This window comes from Nothobranchius furzeri, chromosome 4 (assembly GCF_043380555.1).
Source record: "Nothobranchius furzeri strain GRZ-AD chromosome 4, NfurGRZ-RIMD1, whole genome shotgun sequence".
Taxonomy (NCBI): Eukaryota; Metazoa; Chordata; class Actinopteri; order Cyprinodontiformes; family Nothobranchiidae; genus Nothobranchius; species Nothobranchius furzeri.
Window position 1 is genome coordinate 56795728 of NC_091744.1, and position 20368 is coordinate 56816095.

General features: G+C 44.7%; 1 protein-coding gene across 2 annotated transcripts in view; it reads right to left on the reverse strand.

Moving 5' to 3' along the window:
• mon2 (MON2 homolog, regulator of endosome-to-Golgi trafficking) overlaps nucleotides 1-19905 on the reverse strand; it is a 75930-nt gene extending 56025 nt beyond the window's left edge. For both annotated transcript variants that reach the window (XM_054735206.2, XM_054735205.2), the window contains exons 1-3: nucleotides 19575-19905; nucleotides 7481-7544; nucleotides 5048-5175 (exon numbers count right to left, since the gene is read on the reverse strand). In XM_054735206.2, coding sequence (XP_054591181.1) covers nucleotides 5048-5175; nucleotides 7481-7544; nucleotides 19575-19682 — 300 coding nt within the window. In that variant the 5' untranslated portion in view covers nucleotides 19683-19905. The remainder of the gene's footprint in view (nucleotides 1-5047; nucleotides 5176-7480; nucleotides 7545-19574) is intronic.
• Nucleotides 19906-20368: the final 463 nt, after the last annotated feature.

Consider the following 20368-nt stretch of genomic DNA (forward strand, 5'->3'; position numbering starts at 1 on the left):
TCTGTCGTCACTGTGGAGCAGGGAGGGACTGGCCATCTGTGAGGTCTGGAGAATCACAAAGCGGCCAGTGTTCAAGTCAGTGCTCAGATATTTCAACACTACAAACTTGAGCGGCCGCCTTAAAAAGTTACTTCTACTTTCTCTTTTGGCGTTTCCCTTCAGGAATCACTACAGTTAGTCTCCATTTTGTTCTAGTTTTAAAAAAACTCACTCAATACTTCCAGTAGGGCTGGGCGATAAGACGATTTTAGACCGTTTTACGATCCACACATCTGACGGTCTGTCATTTTTGAGAGACCGTTTTATCACGATTCACAGCTCTGCTGTTGAATTTCTGCCTCTGAATGAAAAGGGAACTTACCTCAGGCGAATGACACGCCTTTGTTTGACCCTAAACCAATCAGAGTGAGTCATAGTAATATATTGGTGCCCCGCTTGTTTTCACTTGTGTGTGAACAAACATGGCTTCGCCGTGGCTGAGCGACGAGGTTTTCGTTCCGAAGAGGAACGCAGGGTTTCCTTAGCGCGCGGCGCTAACAACTTAGCGACGTGACATGTCTCGGAGAAAGCGTAAAAACACGTTGGACGCTTCTTCTGAAGCAGGAAAATAACACCGCTTCTTAAGCAGAGCACGACGCCGCCTCGGCTCGTCCACCCTCTGCCGAGCCGGTGTCGGTACCGGTGTCAGCTCAGTCACTGGGTCGCTGGAGCTGCCCCGTGACTGCCTGATGGAAAACCAGCGGGTTTCATCAGACTCGTAGTTTCTTGTTTTTGCTGGGACTCCTGTATTTTACCGCTCCCTCCTGCAGTCTTCCCCTAGAAACATTTAAAATGATTCTGTAAACTCCGTGTATCAATAGAAACAATCTGCCTCTGCCAGCTGCAGTAAATGTAGTCTCCAAATAATAAGAGGTGCATTCATCTGTGTATCTCCTTTGATCCACATTAGTGATATTTTCAGCACCAGAACAGTGAAGCAAAGAAAGATTCCTGAGTTTGTTAGTAATTTTATTTATTAGGTGCATCCAACCTGTTCTATTTTTCTCTGAAATGAGATCAAATCAGTGCTTCTATGGGTTGTCTCCAATCTGCACTGGAAATTTTTACTTTATTTAGAGACTTGTTGCAGAAAATATTCAGAATGCGCAGTTATTTGCTACCACAAGCGATCTCTGGTCCAGCAGCACATCAGAGCCATATTTGAGCTTAACTATCCACTACATGAGCAACTGGGAGCTACATAATATTTTGAACAAGTTAATGTTTGCACAATACGTTTGCAATTGACATGTTTGCACTTTAAATATGTTTACGATTTTAATTTATGTTAAGTTACTTGAAAAACGAGAAAAACTGATTTTTGTAATTGTTTCTCTCAGGGCTTTTATCATCTCTGGTGTGAGTTTAAAATATAAGTGTGATAGCACTGTGCTGATTATCCCTAATATGAATAAATGTTTATTTATTCAATATTTCTCTTCTTTAATACGCAATTGAAGTTATGCTATTCATGGATAAAAAATCGTGATAAAATCGAAATCGTGATAAAATATTGGAAAAATCGTGATATTCTATTTTTGCCATATCGCCCAGCCCTAACTTCCAGTTCACAGCAGCAACTTGGACAAAAATACAGAGAAGAAAATTAAGGGCAGCAAAAAGGTCATAACCAAGATGGCTGTATTAAATCCACTGGATGGCTGGCTGTGGTTGCAAATGTTGGGTTTCGTAGTCTCCAGGAGCTGCGGTATGAGCCACCTTATTGTCAGTACTTTACTACAGGTCTACAGGTGATATGCAGAGAAGAGCCGGCCTGCCATTTTGCAGAAATACACATCACTCAATACAGCCATGTACTATGTAAAAAATTTGAAATAAGAGAAACAAAGCTACTTTTAAATATATTTCTAAGATTAACATGTTTCTTAATAATGTACTTCCTGAACATTTGATGCTTTTGGCAGATACATTAACGAAAGATATAACTACAGAAAGAAAGAAATATGTAAATAACAATGAAAAAAAAATCTTAATGGACTACATGGATGTGTTCTCCTTTTTCTTCTTGTTTTAACTATTTAATCGGATCAATACTATGGGCAGATGTTCAAATTTAAAAGACTTGGACACAGCTTGTGGGACCAAACTGTGATCGGGAAATCCCTAACCGTTTGTATGATGTTCTTTTCTGAATTAAGTGCTAGTTTAATAAAGGATGTGGAGCAGGACACAACCCTTCCAGAAATGTGCAGTTATTTTTTTCACACAGAGAAAAAATAAAATGAATGTTTGCCAATTGCATTTTGAATTATTAAATTAAATTGCCATCAGGGTCCTGACTGTTGTTTGTGCTTATGGGCCAAATATCAGTTCAGAGTACCCACCCTTTTTGGAGTCCCTGGGACGAGTGCTAGATAGTGCTCCATCAGGGGACTCCATTGTCCTGCTGGGGGACTTCAATGCTCACGTGGGCAATGACAGCTTGACCTGGAGGGGTGTGATTGGGAGGAACGGCCCACCTGATCAGAACTCGAGCGGTGTTTTGTTATTGGACTTCTGTGCAAGCCGCAGTTTGGCCATAACGAACACCATGTTCGAACATAAGGATGCCCACCGGTACACTTGGTACCAGGGCAGCCTAGGTCACAGGTCGATGATAGATTTTGTAGTCGTATCATCTGACCTGCGGCCGTATGTTTTGGACACCCGAGTGAAGAGAGGGGCGGAGCTGTCAACTGATCACCACCTGGTGGTGAGTTGGATCAGATGGCAAGGGAACATGCCGCGTAGACCTGGCAGACCCAAACGCATAGTGAGGGTCTGCTGGGAACGCCTGGCAGAAGAACCTGTCAAGACGGTCTTCAACTCCCACCTCCGGCAGAGCTTTGACCACGTCCCGAGAGCAGTGGGGGACATTGAGTCCGAGTGGGCCTTGTTCCACTCTGCGATTGTCGAGGCGGCTGTTGCTAGCTGTGGTCGTAAGGTGGCCGGTGCCAGTCGTGGTGGCAACCCCCGTACCCGCTGGTGGACACCAGAGGTTCGGGGAGCCGTCAGGCTGAAGAAGGAGGCCTACAGGGCGTGGCTGGTCTGTGGGTCTCCGGAGGCAGCAGACAGGTACCGGATAGCCAAGCGGGGTGCAGCAGTGGCAGTTGCCGAGGCAAAATCTCGGGCGTGGGAGGAGTTTGGTGAGGCCATGGAGAAAGACTATCGATCGGCTCCAAAGAGGTTCTGGCAAACTGTCCGGCGCCTCAGGAGAGGAAGGCAGCAACTCGCTCACACTGTTTACAGTGGGGATGGGGAGCTGCTGACGTCGACTGAGGCTATAGTCGGACGGTGGAAGGAATACTTTGAGGAGCTCCTCAATCCCACCAATGCGCATTCCGAGGAGGAACCAGAGCTGGGGGTCCTGGGGATGGACTGTCCGATCTCGGGGGCAGAAGTTGCTGAGGTAGTCAAACAACTACACAGCGGCGGAGCCCCGGGGGCGGATGAGGTTCGTCCTGGGTATCTCAAGGCTATGGATGTTGTAGGGCTGTCATGGTTGACACGTCTCTACAACATTGCGTGGTCATCGGGGGCAGTTCCTAGGGAGTGGCAGACCGGGGTGGTGGTCCCCATCTTTAAGAAGGGTGACCTGAGGGTGTGTTCCAACTATAGGGGGATCACACTCCTCAGCCTCCCTGGAAAGGTCTACTCCAAGGTACTGGAGAGGAGGGTCCGATCGATAGTTGAATCTCAGATAGAGGAGGAGCAATGTGGTTTTCGTCCTGGCCGTGGAACTGTGGACCAGCTCTATACCCTTGCAAGGGTGATGGAGGGGGCATGGGAGTTTGCCCAACCAATCCACATGTGCTTTGTGGATTTGGAGAAGGCTTATGACCGTGTCCCCAGGGGCACCCTGTGGGGGACGCTCCAGGAGTATGGGGTGGGTGGCTTTCTGTTAAGGGCCATTCAGTCCCTTTACCAGAGGAGCGTGAGTTTGGTCCGCATAGCCGGTAGTAAGTCGGACCTGTTCCCAGTGAGGGTTGGACTCCGCCAGGGCTGCCCTTTGTCACCGGTTCTGTTCATCACTTTTATGGACAGAATTTCTAGACGCAGCCGTGGTGTGGAGTGTGTCGAGTTTGGGGGCAGGAGAATCTCGTCTCTGCTTTTTGCGGATGATGTGGTTCTCCTAGCTTCATCCAGCTCTGACCTTCAGCTCTTGCTGGGTAGGTTCGCGGCCGAATGTGAAGCGGCTGGGATGAGGATCAGCGCCTCCAAATCTGAGACCATGGTTCTCGACCGGAAAAGGGTGGCTTGCCACCTCCGGGTCGGGGGAGAGGTCCTACCTCAAGTGGAGGAGTTTAAGTATCTCGGGGTCTTGTTCACGAGTGAGGGTAGGAGGGATCGGGAGATCGACAGGCGGATTGGTTCGGCGTCTGCAGTGATGCGGACGCTGAGCCGATCTGTCGTGGGGAAGAGGGAGCTGAGCCAGAAAGCCAGGCTCTCGATTTACCGGTCGATCTAAGTCCCAATCCTCACCTATGGTCATGAGCTTTGGGTAATGACCGAAAGAACGAGATCGCGGATACAAGCGGCCGAAATGAGTTTCCTCCGTAGGGTGGCCGGGCTCAGCCTTAGAGATAGGGTGAGGAGCTCGGACATTCGGGAGGGACTCGGAGTAGAACCGCTGCTCCTCCGGATCGAAAGGAGCCAGTTGAGGTGGTTTGGGCATCTGGTCAGGATGCCTCCTGGACGCCTCCCCGGGGAGGTGTTTCGGGCATGTCCTGCCGGCAGAAGGCCCCCGGGTCGACCCAGGACACGTTGGAGAGGTTACATCTCCAATCTGGTCCGGGAACGCCTTGGGGTCCTGCCGGAGGAGCTGGTGGACAAGGCCGGGGAGAGGACGGCCTGGAGCTCCCTAATTGGGATGCTGCCCCCGCGACCCGGACCCGGATAAGCGGAGGAAGACGACGAGAGAAATTGCCATCACACATTAAACATTTTGTCATTAAAACCTAGAAAAAAACGTGAGATGTATTTAATGATTCTTTATATTGGTCCTCACCTCTGACACCACCTCGTGAGACATGAGCCTCTGAATGGCAGCTAAACACAGCTGGGTGATCTTTGGCTCTTTGGTGCCACAACCCATCAGGAAAGGTTGCACAATTTCTGAGCTGTTCTCCTTCAATGCTGCAGGAAGGGATGACAGAAAGAGTTAAAATTGTCTGCATTTTTCATAAATGCACATAGAAACAAACAAAAAATAACCAGGTGGGAGATTTGTGTTTTTTTTCTCCCAAAATCCTCAAGAAACTCCTGGGACAATAATCTGGTAGAAATGATCTGATCTTTTCCCACAATGTCATTGCTCATTAAACAACAATAAAATCAAAAAAGGACACTTGCATTAAAAACGTAATCACCGCCCAACCATTTTTCTTTGTTACCACACACCAGTATACTCCAGGGTAAGGTTGGGTGATATATTCTAACCAATATTCATCCGTCCAACAATTGATGATGGGACATATGTTTGGGCGGTTATTGTTTTAATAATGTGATTGGCTATTTGATACATCAATCAACAATATACTGTGCAGTGATTGGTTAAAGCTACACATGGAGCAATAGAGGGAGGTACTTGGGACGTATTGGCCAATAATTGATGATTTTGTCTGAGTTGAGGGGGAAACCCTTCCCTCAATGGTTTAGGCAAGACGTCTATCAAAAGTTTGAAACCAGTATGAGGATGCTAATGGAAGCTACATTGCAGTTCATCACCACCAGTGTGTGAATATGTGTGTGTGTGTGTGGGGGTGGGGGTGGGGGTGGGGGGGGTGGAATGACTGTTGTAAAGCACCTTGGGGGGTTGTAGAACCCTAGAAGGCACTATATTAAATACAGACCACTTGATCAGCAGAACCTGACTGATCATAGACCTCCCAATCATAAGGAAGCAGGAAGGGTGTGATTAGTTTTGCTCACAAAGCCTTTCCATTTAGGCTTCGTTCTTGTTCAATAAATAACAACGTGGTGGAACCCGCTGTGCTTGTGTACACTTTGGGTTAATTGTAGAATCTGGTAAACACCAGATGGTTTTATTATGTCCTGATGTGCAAAATTCTAGAATTTAAGTGGGATGAACTTTCTTTATATCACCAGAGTAAATGGACATTTACCAGCGAGCTGTATACAGTCAGAGGGACAGCTGAATGTGGACAGTCATCAGCAGGGCTCAGAAAATGCCAACTATGTGCCAACTCAGAAAACCATGCATAAAGCTTGACTTGTTGATCAAGAACTTGTTGGAAGAATTCCCTATTGATGTGCAGAGCGATGAGATACAGATAAAAAATGCTGCAAAAATGAGAATAAAAGCTTTTAGCAAAAAGACAAATCTGAGATAATGTATCATATTAAACTTTTCTTATTAAGTACCATTAACCCTCTCAGGGTCAAAATAAGTTTTGATAAAAGGACGAACAACTAAGTCCTTCAGGGGAACTTCTGAATTAAAAAATGCTCAAGGATCGATTCTATTTTTGCCGGAGGCCGGAACAGAGGGCGGCGCACGGCGCCGCACTGCCGGAGCACGGCCACAGTAGTGGAATTGCTCTGATTGACTACAACGGGACCGATTTTGCTCCGGAGTTTGTGCCGGAGCAGAGGTAGTGGAATTTGGGGGTTTTGCCGGACGCCGGAGCACCTCCGCAGTCAATGGACAGGAATCACAACCGCCCAGCAGGAAAAGGAGCAAGCACAACTTCTGTTTTTCACAATAAATCGATAAACAAAAGGCGTTTTTTGTTTCATATGCACAGGTTTAACAACTTTAAATAACTATCAATGGCGGCTGAACTTTAAATGCACAAAAGTAAGCCATATATACAGTTTCCACTATCAAAGTAGTCACACTTTGTTGATCCAAACACTGCTGATCTCTCAACACAAATGATGGGCAGATTAAACAGTTCATTTCGATGCTTCTCCCACACAACGGGTGTTTGGATCTAACTTCCGCGTTTATTGCTCGGACTGTATCGCAAGATCTCGAAAATCCCGCGCATGCTTGTTTGCCCACCTCAGGTCTCCGCACCGGAGCGGAGCCGTTGTAGAACGGGTACAGTATAATTTGAGTTCGGAAGCGAGCGGCTGCGGAAGTCGGGGGCGGACCGGAGGTAGTGGAATTTGGGGGTAACCGGGTAGGAAGGTTTTAATGTTGCAAATCTGCAACGCCTGCCTCCAGAGGCATGATTTTTACTATGGGCCAACTGAATAATTGTGTCAAAGTGGAATCAATCTACATTTTTTACTGCAATTTTTTTTTTATATTCTTGTGTCATTACAAAAGATGTTGCTGAATCTCAACATGATGCCATACTGCGTACAATGAAACGTTAGCGTGATCAGGATATTTTGTAGTATTATAGGCTATCATTTATGCGTCGGAGAAATCAGAGGTCGGCTCAGCTACTTGGAACAAGATGTCACTCACCTGCCAGTATATCTGTGTTCCTGGCTGCAATGGTCTTAATCTTCACGATGCCAGACTCGGCAGCCTGGAGGGACACAGAGGGAATTTCGACCTTAGTATTCAATCAAACGTGTAACAAATGATGGTGAGAGTGAAGCACTGGTACACTGTTTGTGGAGGACACATCAACTTGGCCTCAGGGTGGAAAAAGGCCTTTCTTTAGAGGGACACAAAGTGGGGGCTGGTAAATATGCTCAGACCAAGGTTAACTCAAGAGGGATGTGCTTTTGGACGGTGATTTCCCCAGAGAGGTTGTCTGGGGGGGTGATTAGTTAAAAAATACAAAAAGGAGGGGTACCAGAATGTCAAGGCAGGAAGAAAGGATGAAATGAAAACAGACAAATTGAGTTTGCAGAAACTAAAGTTCCAACAGGTCGTTTAAGTTTCTGAATCAACACACTCAACAGGATGTCATTTTCTCTAACCTTACATTTTTTCAAACACATATCCTTTCCATCCCGTCTATTTATCTTTAACCAAACAGATTTAGGAATCACAAATAAACAGCATGCAGCTCCTCAACGAGTGCAGAATTAAAACCTGACATTTGAAAAGTCCTTTTACTTATTATCAAAGGTCTTTATATTTGTAACACTTGGTATAATTTGACCGCTTTATGTTTTAATCAATCAGAAGACAAAGCCACTGTGAAGGGAATAATTTATGATCTGCGACACAGCAGGTTACCAAGCAAAGGCTGATTAGCAGGTTAGCCCTTCCATGAGAAATTGCATGAGACTACAGCTTCTTATAAAATGCAGGGTTTCAGCGCTTTATAAGCCTGGCGGCCCGCCAGGCCTGATTCACGCTTCTGCGTCAGTGCGGAGACACGCAACGCCATTATCCGTCCTTGCGGGCCTGCTGGAGAGCCCTGCAAGGACGGACGGAGTCGAGCTCTCTTTTCTAAACATCTGTCCGTTGAGAAGGAGAATGCAAGCTTGTGATTGGTCAGGGCACCGCTGTCCTCTACACCGCCGCCATTGCCCCCTCAAAAACATAAACAGAGCCAAGAATATAACTAGCGGCAGACACGGAGCAGATTGAATACCTCGCGAAAAAACTCTAAAAATATAAACGTTTAATTCCCCGTGACCGGAGGAGTGAAAAGATGCACAGCAAGCGTTTTATTTGTGGACGGAAATGACAGGAAACGTGGGTTTAGAGGTGGCGAGCCCATGAAGAGGTGGAGGAGAATGAGAGACATTTGTCCGTGTTAAAAAGTCTCAAAAAAACACAATATAAACACACTATCTTGGGCCGGATACATGACAGGATACCACAGAACAGTGCTACGCCCTCTGTTGTCCTGGCGGGGAATTGCTTTGCAACACTCCCCAGGAGACGGAGAAGTATGAGTGCAAAAGGTGCCCTCATACTCTTTGAGCTGGTTTGTTTGCGACCGACACAAACTTCCGCTGCTGTTTCTCTCCAGTATCAGCTAATGGGAGGGCTCTAGTTTCGCTGCGCTGTTCGTGTTAGCGGACACGGTAGGGTCGGGGAGGGGCATGACGCTTAGCCTGGCGGGTGGGTAAGCAAAGCCTGGTGGGCCGCCAAGCTTATAAAGCGCTGCGGGAAACCCTGGTATATTCATAACCAAAGATACGTCCCTTTCACTGGATTGAATTATTGGGAGACTCAGCAGGTGTCTATGTGGACAGCTGAACCCAGCGTGTTTAGAAGTAACTGCTAGGTTTTGTTCAAACGCAGAAAACATGTTAAAAATTGCAACATATCAAAATGATGGTTTTGCTCTGTTGTCAGGGAGCTTAGAAGGCAGCTATGAAATGACTAATCAGAGTTTTCCTAAAAAGAACCACGTGCCCAATCTCATTTCAATAGATCTCTTAACAATGTGTTGTTGAACTTAAAAGTGGCCAATCTTTGCATATCAACACACTTCCCATCTAAATCTTTAAAGAAAGGTTGTTTTTGTTTCTGGTTTCAAGTTTATTGCATTAAAACTATCAGCAAAATAAAGTGTGTTTGAAGGATAAAATAAGCAAAAGCTTGATGTCCCTCTTTGTATTTCAATCACCCATTAGTCTGAGAAACAGTTAAACAAAAAGTTCTTTGTTTATTTTAGAGTATAAGAGTGAAACGCAGATTATTAAACACATAACATTATTTTAAGAGAGAACTAGGCTACTATAATTTTAATTGAAATCCATTTTGACCTGGAATTTGGTTAAATGATTGATGTTAAATCATAATGCCTTCTAGAAACCTGGAACCCCCTCAAGGCACTTTACAAGACAGTCAGTCATTTACACTCATTCACACCCTGGTGGTGATGAACTACATAGTAGCCACAGCTGCCCTGGGGCACACTGACAGAGGTGAGTCTGCCATACACAGGCACCACCGGTCCCTCCGACCACCACCAGCAGGCAAGGTGGGTTGAGTGTCTTGCCCAAGGACACAACGACAGCGACAGACTAAGTGGGGCTCTAACCTGCAACCTTCCAATTACAAGGCGAGCACTTAGCTTCTGTGTCACCGTAGTACCGTAGTAGTAGAGACAAAAGCAAGGCAGTAAGCACATACTAGCAACCACTGCTATATGGCATCGATTAACAAAATGACATCCTGCATCCTCTTAACTAGCTTTTACAACTATCCTGTCAGATGAGCAGAAATAGCATGTTTAACAGTCGCTGCTGCAACTGGTCCAGTATCAGAGCGGAAAAACACCTAAACCTTGCAAAGCTGCGTTGGTTCAAGGTCTTCGTGCTGACAAAATTCAAACTAATGTCAGCCCATAGATCCAGCAGATTACCTTCAGAAATAAGTCAACCATCTATTACAGTCTCTTTCCAGAGTATTTCTCTTATCCGATGGCACCATCTGGTGGCTGACAAGCACATCACACAAAAAGTGTGTTGCTCAGTTTTTTTTAAGATGGCGACTTCACGTTTCTGTACAAGTACTATTCTCATGTCATGTTGTGTTTTTGAATGTTAAAGACTTTCTTGTCCATGAAAAGTTCATCAACTCTGCATCAGCCGAGGTATTCCTTAAATCTGAAGCATCTAAGCGGTAGTTTAACGTTATTGCTTAGTTCTGGTCAGCGCTCAGTTTCCTATTGCACGGAGCTCTGTGGGGCAGGGGCGTGCTTAGCAAAAAATAAATAAATAAATAAAAGACATACTGCTTATATTATATTGTACATAAGATAATCACTTTTACAGATTTCTGAAAAAACACATAATTTCTTAAAGTAGAAAACTCCGGAAAGCTACTTTAGTTAGCTGTTTCTGAACACTTGCTGTGTATATGACTTTGTGGTTAACACTGAGCCTGCTGGAGTTTCAGGATGGGAGGGAGAACGTTCCAGAGTTTTCTGGGTTGGAGGGGGCTGTGAGGCATTAGAAGTACTTAGGTGGAGCCAAGGTCATATCCATCCATCGTTCATATCAAGTATGTTTAGTCTACCCTTGGTCCCCAGGCTAGCTGCTAGCTTGACTCTATGAAAACATAATTCGGTTTCTCCAGACCTCTTCTTCTTTGTCGACATGTTTACACACTAATCACAACATTTCATTCTACTGGAACTTCCACAAGCATTGCCATTGGCTCCGGTGATGCCAGGCCTGTTTATTATAGGCCTCGAGCCTTGGAAAAACCATGGATGTGAATTCATTCTCAGAGGTTGCTGTTCAGCTACAGTATCTGGAACGACTCCAGTTGCTAAAGTTGATGCACACTGAGATGAATAATGATAAAAATAATTGTCTTCAGCTGAAAACAGATCATGTTACAGAAAAGGAGTTAACAGCTTTAACTCTTAGTAGAGAAAACGAAGAAGTGTTCATGACTTTCAGTTCTTCGTGGAGATCCTCAACGTGAAACTGACCTACATCTGCAAACCAGCTCATCTATTTTAAAATACAGACTGACCTCTGCAGAAACACGTCATGAGTATCTCTAAAGCTCAGCAGTTTCTGGAGCTGACTTAGCGTATTGTGCAAAGGGGATCATTGAGTAAGATTTGCAGCTTTGTGGTGCCAACACACAAAACCATCCCCACATGTTGCACACTGACCAACTGTCAAGCAGGCCTACAACCACCTCACCTGCTCAAGTCCACCCACCTGTGAATGTCACACCGAGTCTCTGAAATGATGCAACTCTCCACAGTGAAATGAATGAATGATCAACTAAAAAAATCAATTTGAAACTAACTAAACATTAAAGGTTTACTATGAACACATTGATAAATAAGTGAAATGTTTGTTAATTCATGAGACCTTGATAAAAAAACATACAAAATCTCAACATGAAACACTTGGTTTACTCATTAAAACTTGCATTTTAGTTTCTGCACCACAGCTGCAGGGCGCTTGTGTTCCAAATGTTCGAGCGACTGCTCAGTGTTGCTGTCATAAATAGGAAAGTTTTGTAAAAACTACTGTCAACTTGCCGTTTGTTTTCAGGTAAGAGCACCCACACAGGTTCTTGCAGGGTTAGGGTGATAAAAGATTCAGAAGGATGTTTATGGCACATGACAGCAACAATCTCAATTATGCCAAACAATTACCAATTATTGTTGGTAAAACTTTTGCAAAGGCTGCACAAATACTGCTTTCATTAATTGCTCAGATGTTGCCAAGACAAGCAGCTACAACTGATGTCCGAGCTGAGCTGTCCCTCTCCTCAAAGTAACACTAAACAGTTTTTCCGCAGAACCCAAATTGCTGCATGCTATCATGATGCCTCTGCTTCAGCACACTGGATTTACACGTTAGCATTGCCTCCTCAGGAGGACATCAAGTGCTGCAGATGCCTGTTAATCACTCATTCATGCCATGTCAGGTGTGTGGCAGCAGGGAAACCCTGGTGTTTGAAACGACAACAAGGAAAACATGCAGGACAGTGGGGCAGAGGACCTGGACTGGGAAACAATAATTTGTCCAACAGTGTGGATCTTTTGACTTTGTGGCTTATTTTAGTATCAGTTAGCTTGTTTGAGTGTTAACTCGTTGTTAGCGCAAGCTACAGCAGACTACTGTAGGGTTGTTTATGTAAATCTGCTTTCAACCAGTAGGATAAAGAAGGAAACTCTCTAGTGTCCTTTTTAACAGTAAGGGTGGATTTACTGATGTGTCCTGAGCAGGAAACTAAAGTTTGTTTAAAAAAAAAACAGAGTGACACCATTCGTTTAGTCTTAACAATTTAAAACACTGACTGCAGTTAAATGACTCCGTGGGACACTGGCTGGTGAAGAAGAGGGGAAGTTAAGTGAATTAGGTTGTCGCTTTTGTTGCCGTACAATAATCTGGTGTCCTTTGAAACTTAAGTGGTTAAAAATGAGCTGAGCTTGGTGGAAAGGATATTTTAAACACTGTCAGGAAAATGAAAACCTAAAAGGAACCAGGTAGTGCAGTGCAGAAGCAGCTATCCAGGTAAGTTTTAACTCAGTGATGAACAGCTCCGATTGGAAAAGGCTGTTCCAATCTTGCCTCCATCAGTGAGAGCACAAGCGGGCTCAGGCTGGTGGCATCAAAGGGGGTGTGTGTACTGCTCCGATACCTGGGAGAAGCATGCTGGTAAGGAGCAGTAGACCTGGGTGATGATAACCCCATATTTGAGGGAGAAGCTTAAACGAGACCTGAGAACAGTTCATGTTAAATCAGCTGTTTTCCACCCTTGTGTGATGCTCCTTCTCTTCTGTTAAAGCAGCAAGCACTTAGGTTCAGGGTCTATAACACAAAGGAAGTGTAAGCACTGGATTTCTTTTCCCACTTTAATGTGCCAATATCCAAGGTGAAGGCCTCAGAAAAATCAAACAAAGTTGATTTTAGCTGGCAAATGAATATCTTCAAGGTCACACAACCTTACAAGCACTATTGCATCACAGAGTGGTACATTTAGAAACCGCCTAACGGAGCTCCAACGGAGATGGTGCCATTAGGAATAGGCTATTGTAGCAATCAGTGGCTGTCGTCTGTGTGCATTTCTGATCAGATCAACTGACAAGATTCATAAATCTGAATTCAGTAATTAATAACAGAGCTGAAAGTTGCTCCGAGGGATAAAGACAAAAACAACCCCTCACTTGACCATAATTAGCAAGGTTGTTGTGAAGCCATCATTATGACCTCCAGTCCCAGACAGATTCGCAGAGGCTGTCTAGCTATAAATAATGTTTACTGAACTCTTCACACAATGCCATTGCAGCTCTATATGTATGAGAAACTGTCACTTAACGTTTTACACGTAAATATCTGATCTGAACGACCACTAGAGAAAGATGGGAGGACAGATGATTAATTACCTCAGCATCTGTAATCTAACCCTGTCACAGCTAGAGTTGCCACGGTAACCGGTGTAGCTGTAAACCCCGGTAAAAAGTTGACAATAATAATAACCGTCTTGTTTTTTAAAAACTATATTATCTCAGTGGATTACCGTGGCTGCGGTGTAGGCGCGTTGACCCTTACCAGCCACCGTATCATCTGCTGAAGTTGCCAGCGGCACATGCACACTTTGTTGTTTACGACCAAAACTTTCTTGAAGCTAAAGCTGAAAAAATGGCCAAAGGAGGAGACGGCAGTGCTCAGGACATTTATTATCCCTCAAAGAAGACAAAGTGGGAAGTACGGGCATCTTTTGGATATCTGAAGAATGCCGAGGGACAGCTGATAGAAGACGGCTATCCTGTTTGCAGCACGTGCAGAAAAAGTGTCTGTGAAAGGCAGCAACGCTTCAAATCTCATGACACATCTGCGTGACCATCACCCACAACTCTACAGTCAACGCAAGGCAAGCTAACGTTAGCGTTTTAGCTAAAATGTGTGATCCGAGGATTTGGGTTGAGGGAGAATGCAACGAGTCGCTATATAAAGCAGCCGCAGCGCCGCTACCTGCATATAAACCGTGTCGCGGACACCCCCATGTTGAAATGACGCTATGCATTACGGGGCTCCCAGGGGCAGATAAGAGTTGGTCTCTCTCCGAGAATAATTATGAATTTAACAATGATTACTGCCTGATGACATTTTCGCAAATCTGCAAAGCTCACTGGAAGGACACAAACCGAGGACAATATTTTCCTGATATAGGGTTAATTACACAAGTAAGGGTAAAAAAGTATCTGATTAGAAGGCTACTTGAGTACTGAGTATCATTTGAGCTAATATTTTTAAAATGATGACATCAAACAGACAAAAAATAAGAAGTTATGGGTAAATATTGGTATTTTAAAGACTAAAGGGGAAGAATGTGAACAAATAAACAACATAATTAAAAAATAACATTTTAGGCAAAATTTAGACACAAACTGAGGACAATATTTTCCTGATATACAGGGTTTATTTAGTTTCCTGAAAATTTAACGTTTAAAAAAATACCTCGATAATACCGAAAACCGTGATAATTTTGGTCACAATAACAGTGAGGTTAAATTTTCACACTGTGACAAGCCTAGTCACAGATGACATTTAGTGAGGAATTTAACATCTTTTAAAAGCTCAAACTTCTGGTTTCAACCTCCAAGTCCAGTGTTAGGAAAGTCCAGGAGTCTGTGCGCTCTCTACATGAAGTGGCAACATTAGAAATATAATCAGCTGGTGACGCCTGAAGTTCCACAGACATGAGTGTTAATCTGGCTACAAGATAGCAGAGATAAAGGTCCCAGCAGCTGCTAATTTCACGTATCTTGGAAAAAAGTAGAACGTTTAATCAGCTGCCAACTATCACTTTTTTAAATAGCCAGTCACCAGTTCTGCCTGTACGGACCAGCTGATCCCTGAGCAAAAGTTTAAGGCCAACTCACAGCAGACCAGTTATAATAAAAAAAATTTTAATTATTATTTCTGATTATAATTAATCACTGAGTTTTTCATGCAGGCCGAACATAAAAATAGTCTTGGACATCTGTCTCCTGTATTAGCTCCTGATAGAAAATAGACGATCAAACTAGGGCTGCAACAACGAATCGATAAATTCGATTAAAATCGATTACTAAAAGCGTTGGCAACGAATTGCGTCATCGATTCGTTGTGTTGCGCAACTCTTCCAAAAGCCCCCTCCCCTCCCGCCCGCTGTTGCGCGCAGACCGGTGGACAGCCGGCAGGTGTTTGTAAGAGGAACATGGCAGAAGCAGCGAGACCCCAAAAAAGTAAAAACTTCTAAAGTTTGGGAGCATTTTCAGTTAAATCAGGCGACGACATTCGTTACCTGCAACGTTTGTAGGTCAGACTTAGCATGGCACGGGAGTACTATGGTGATGATGCAGCGTCTTAAACGCAAGCATGTCTGAATCATCAGCGAGGAGGGAGAGAGCTCGGTGTCCGGGTAAGTTAAAAACTTTTCAAAAGTGATTCACCCAAGCCCCGGAGTATTACACAGGCTAGACATGCCCTAAGCTCGTAAAAAAAAAGTCTATAAAATTGTAAGCGCGACGCTATTAGATAGGCGGGGGGGGGGGGGGGGGGGGTCTCGCGCCGCTGCGAACCGGTTCCACCGTCACATTCCCGCAGAAACTGGTTGATCACACCGGGGCCAGACTACTAACATGGCTTTACAACCACAATGTCCTCAGAAGCGAAAACGCTTTTAAAAGGGAGGGAGGAGTCCTAACTGTTCTAACTGTTGCTGCAGGCATGTTGTGAGAGTGCAGTATACTGATTAATATATTTTTGGGTTCAGTTGCTTTCATGTGGCCTAATGTGAGTCTATTTGGGATCATTGGAATGATCAGCAGCATTTCTTGATGTGACTTTATGGCAGTTGCCCAGGGCATCATCACAAGGAGGGCGGCATTCATTTACTTTTGTTTTATTTGGTATTTTTTCAGTCATTTTTGGAAATAGTGATTAATTTTGATTAATTCACAGCCTATGTTTAATTACATTTAAAAATTAGTTGTTTGACATCCCCAATTATAATAAATGTCTACAGATGAGATCAAACAAAACAGATGAGAATTGCCCTTAAAGAGCAAGTCACCCCCAAATAAACTTTTTTTTGCTGATAAACTAAATAAACGAGTGTGTAATCGTGCTGCAGACACGTGTCGTCAATAATTTGGCACTTCAGTGCATCTTAGTTAAAATTTAAATATTCTGCCTAAAACTGGCAGTGTTGTGCCGTTGTCAGGTAAAAACTCTGCACTGTATTTTAATTTAAATCTGCCACCGCTATTGGCTAAGAAGTATGCTATGATGTAAACTGGTACATTATGATGTCACAATGCTGTCTTGAGCCTGAGTGTGTGTTTGTTAGTGGCTCCGCCCTCTCGGTCTGCCAGGCAACAGCATGTGTTGCATTTTTCAAATATGAAGTGGGAGTGGATAGGGCTGTCGCGGTTGAGGAATTCCTCCTGCGGTGATTCAGGGTGGCTTAATATTGCGGTGTGCGATATTATTGCAGTCCTTTTTTTATTGCAGTACTATCTAAACTTAATGTTTACACATTTAAAAAAGGTTAAAAATTGCCGTGCCTTCTTTAATAACACTTTACTGAATGCAGATCAAAGGGCAGTAACAACACAGATCGCAGTAACGTTTGTTTCTCCGACAGTCGGAGTCCGACTGAACTTAAAAACAACAAAATTCAGGAGAAGGTTAAACTTTTAAATGCAAATTTGGCTGCAGCATCCAACAAATAAGAAACAAGTCCCCATTTTGTTTAGTTGTTTAAAATCAAGCATAAAAAATTACATGTACCGGGCGCGCGCGCGCCGGGGGGGGGGGGGGCTTTGCACCATCATTTCACTTTCACACACACAAATGACGGTGATTGATAGCTCGGTCACGTCCTTGTTACCTACAAGGAAAACCAGCATGTTAACCATATACGGTTTTAGAGAGGATCTGAGAGGGGTGGCAACATTTCCAGCAACACTGAAAACCCTCTCGGATGGTGCGCTCCTTGCACTAACGCACACGTACTTGCGTGCGACTCTGGCGAGCAAAGGGAATCTCTCCCGGTTGTTGCTCCACCATGTCAGGGGGGTTTCTTTAGGGTGGATGCATTCCTCCTGCAGGTAGCGAGTGAGCTCCAGCTCGGCTCAAGCTCTCTTCGGGACGGTTGCAGAAGCAGTGCTTGTCCGGGACTTCAGCAGGTCTCCGAGCGTTTATTATTATTTTTTTGCCGCTGGTGGCAGCTCTGTCTCGGCCAAGGACTCTGGCTGAGCAGCAGCTGACGTACTGAAAACCAAAGTGCTCCCAAAGGAGCGAAGTAACGTTTCGTTTTGATACCAGCGCAGCCATCCTTCTCAACATGCATCATTGAGTTGAACCAAGTTCAGTAATCGCGGTGGCCCATGATGCAGCGCGGTGGGCTTCTTCATATTGCGATATTTCATTTTTCCGGTTACCGCGACAGCCCTAGGAGTGGAGTTAGACTCTGGTAGGGGTTGACTTGCTCTTTAAGCTGTTTAACTTGGACCAAGCATTTTAGGTCACAGATAGGTGTAGCTTAGGGTCTCTGTCTATTCACCTTATAAGACAATTTAGGTGATGGCATGTTGTTTTTCTGCTATTGAACTGTTTTCTAATAATGTTGTGTTTAATAAAGTGAAGGAAGGAGAAAAATAACGTTTCCCTAGCAGTTTTTAAAAATGTCCCTATGTAATCCGATTAATCGATTAATCGTGTCGAGACCCCATCCGATTCATCGATTATCCAAATAATCGTTTGTTGCAGCCCTAGATCAAACTCTAGGATTAGAAAATCCAGAAAGATCTACGTCACTTAACATTCATGGACTCACCCATTTTGACTCACAACTGGGAAGACTGTTGCTTTAGCAGAGAACGTCTCAACTAGTCGAAGCTAACCATTATCGTTAGCAACTCCACCACACAGCAGAACCCCTCCGGGCTTTTGTCATTTGTGGAGATAAAACATCAAAGTTGCAGAGCAAAAAGAATCAGTGGTAGAGTCGTGTTGCTGTAATCCAATCAGAGGCGAGATGTTAAAATATCAGGGAATAAGACTCAAATCCTGTCGTCTGAAGCTACTTTCTCTTCCAGCTGAATTCTCTGTGCTGAAACAGGTGCACCGGAGCTTTTTTATCTTCTGAGGTTGACTAGTTGTGGCGACCATCTTGAAAAGGGCTGATGTCAAAAGTTAATCATTAAAAGTTAATTGTCCCCCATTTTTTTTTATTTAATTACCTGCCTTTTGGTGGCAGGCGATCCCAAAATGACACTTCACATGTACAGTGAAATCATATAACTACTGATAATTATGGCTGCAAATAACTCCCAAACTGTACCAAGTTTACTGAGGGTGGGAGGAGTGACGCAAAAAGAGCACAAAGCATAAAAAGCCGTTTTTGTGCGCTGCAGACCAGCAGATTCCTGGACAAGGTCCAGAGGGGCCCAGAACATTCCCTTCAGACTTCTTACAGACTGCAGAGCAGGCTACCTCATAATGTCTCTGGAAATGAAACAAAGATGATGGGTAGCACATAGAAGGTTATCCTGAAGACAATGTGTTAAGGCAGGGACGAGAAAACCTGTCCACTGTTCATAACACACTTCAAATAAATTCCCTCCTGGCATTTACACCAGGAGCATCTACTGACGAGAGAATGCATCTACAGCATCACCTGTCGTTTATGTAAAACAGCAAAGGTAAACATGGGGATATGGAATAAGACAAGAAGACACTTGTCTGACAAATTCAATTAAAGCAGGTTTGCAGAGGGGATTGATCCAGAATTCCTCCTGGGAAAGCCACAGGAAGCACGCACCTGGGATTGTTGCTTCAACAGAAGCTAACAAATCGAGAAGTGTTCAACCAACCAATGTTTGAGCCTAATTTGTTGTATTACCTGTAAAAATGTATGTAAATCTGAAAAATACATGAAACAGTCCCCGTCATTAAGGACCGAGTTGCTTGTTTGTCATACACAAGGTGTGGTAAACACTTGTGCATCCACCTGTTTGCAGGAATAGTGGAGCACCCAGTGCCTCAGAGGACCGCAGGCCCAGTGGCTGCTGGGAGGACGGAGTCAGACAGAAAAATAAAACGGTTTCAGCAAAAGCCTCAGAATACACAAGCCCAGGTGTGGAGCAGCGCATGATGCTACCTAGCCGGCTAACCTCTTTGACAGGAGGGAATTTCTTCTTGCACTCCATGGAGAGAGACCGCAGGTCCGTCTGCATGTTCTCCAGCAATTTCTTCACCGCTTCGGGGCTGCTGGTCGACATCTTCGACGTTGTCTTCGACCGAAATCACGCGAAACTCTGGAAGTTGTGGACCGTGGGAGCGCTGTCGCCCGCCACCCTTTCACTGCGGGGATATAATCCGTCGCTACTTTATTCGTCTCACTTGGAAAAGAAAACACAGACGCCGCGGTCCACTGACACCGTTCCCCGCTCCTCCGCTCTGAGCGCCCCTGCGCAGGAGAGCAGCGACGACACCGGCATACGCTCACCCTCTACTGGGCCCGCTGACATCAGCTTCGAGGGGTTTCCGTCGGTCCTCTGAGCTTAGAGCCCCGAAAAGTGATGAAAAGTCGAGGAGATACGTGAAATCGAGCTGTGCGCTTTCCTCGGCCGTGCCAGCTCCGTTGTCCTTCCCACAATGCCTTGGTCCAGGCAGTGACACGTCACGCAGACTTCCGTAAACAGTGATGGGTTCAGAAAAATGACTACAGCACCTCCTACTGGCCACACCAAGCAATGTTTGAAAATCAAATAAGACATTAAAGGCACAGTCCGTAAGATGACGCCGACAGGGTGAGAAGGAGGAGATTTTTAAATTCGAATGGCTGTTGCTCACCCCCCGCCCTTCCTGAAAAAGCCGAAAGCCACACCTCCTAATGTGCACTCAGGAAAAGCCGAGTCAACACCAGAGCATTGCTTCTTTGTAATAGAGCTGAGGTAGTGTTAGC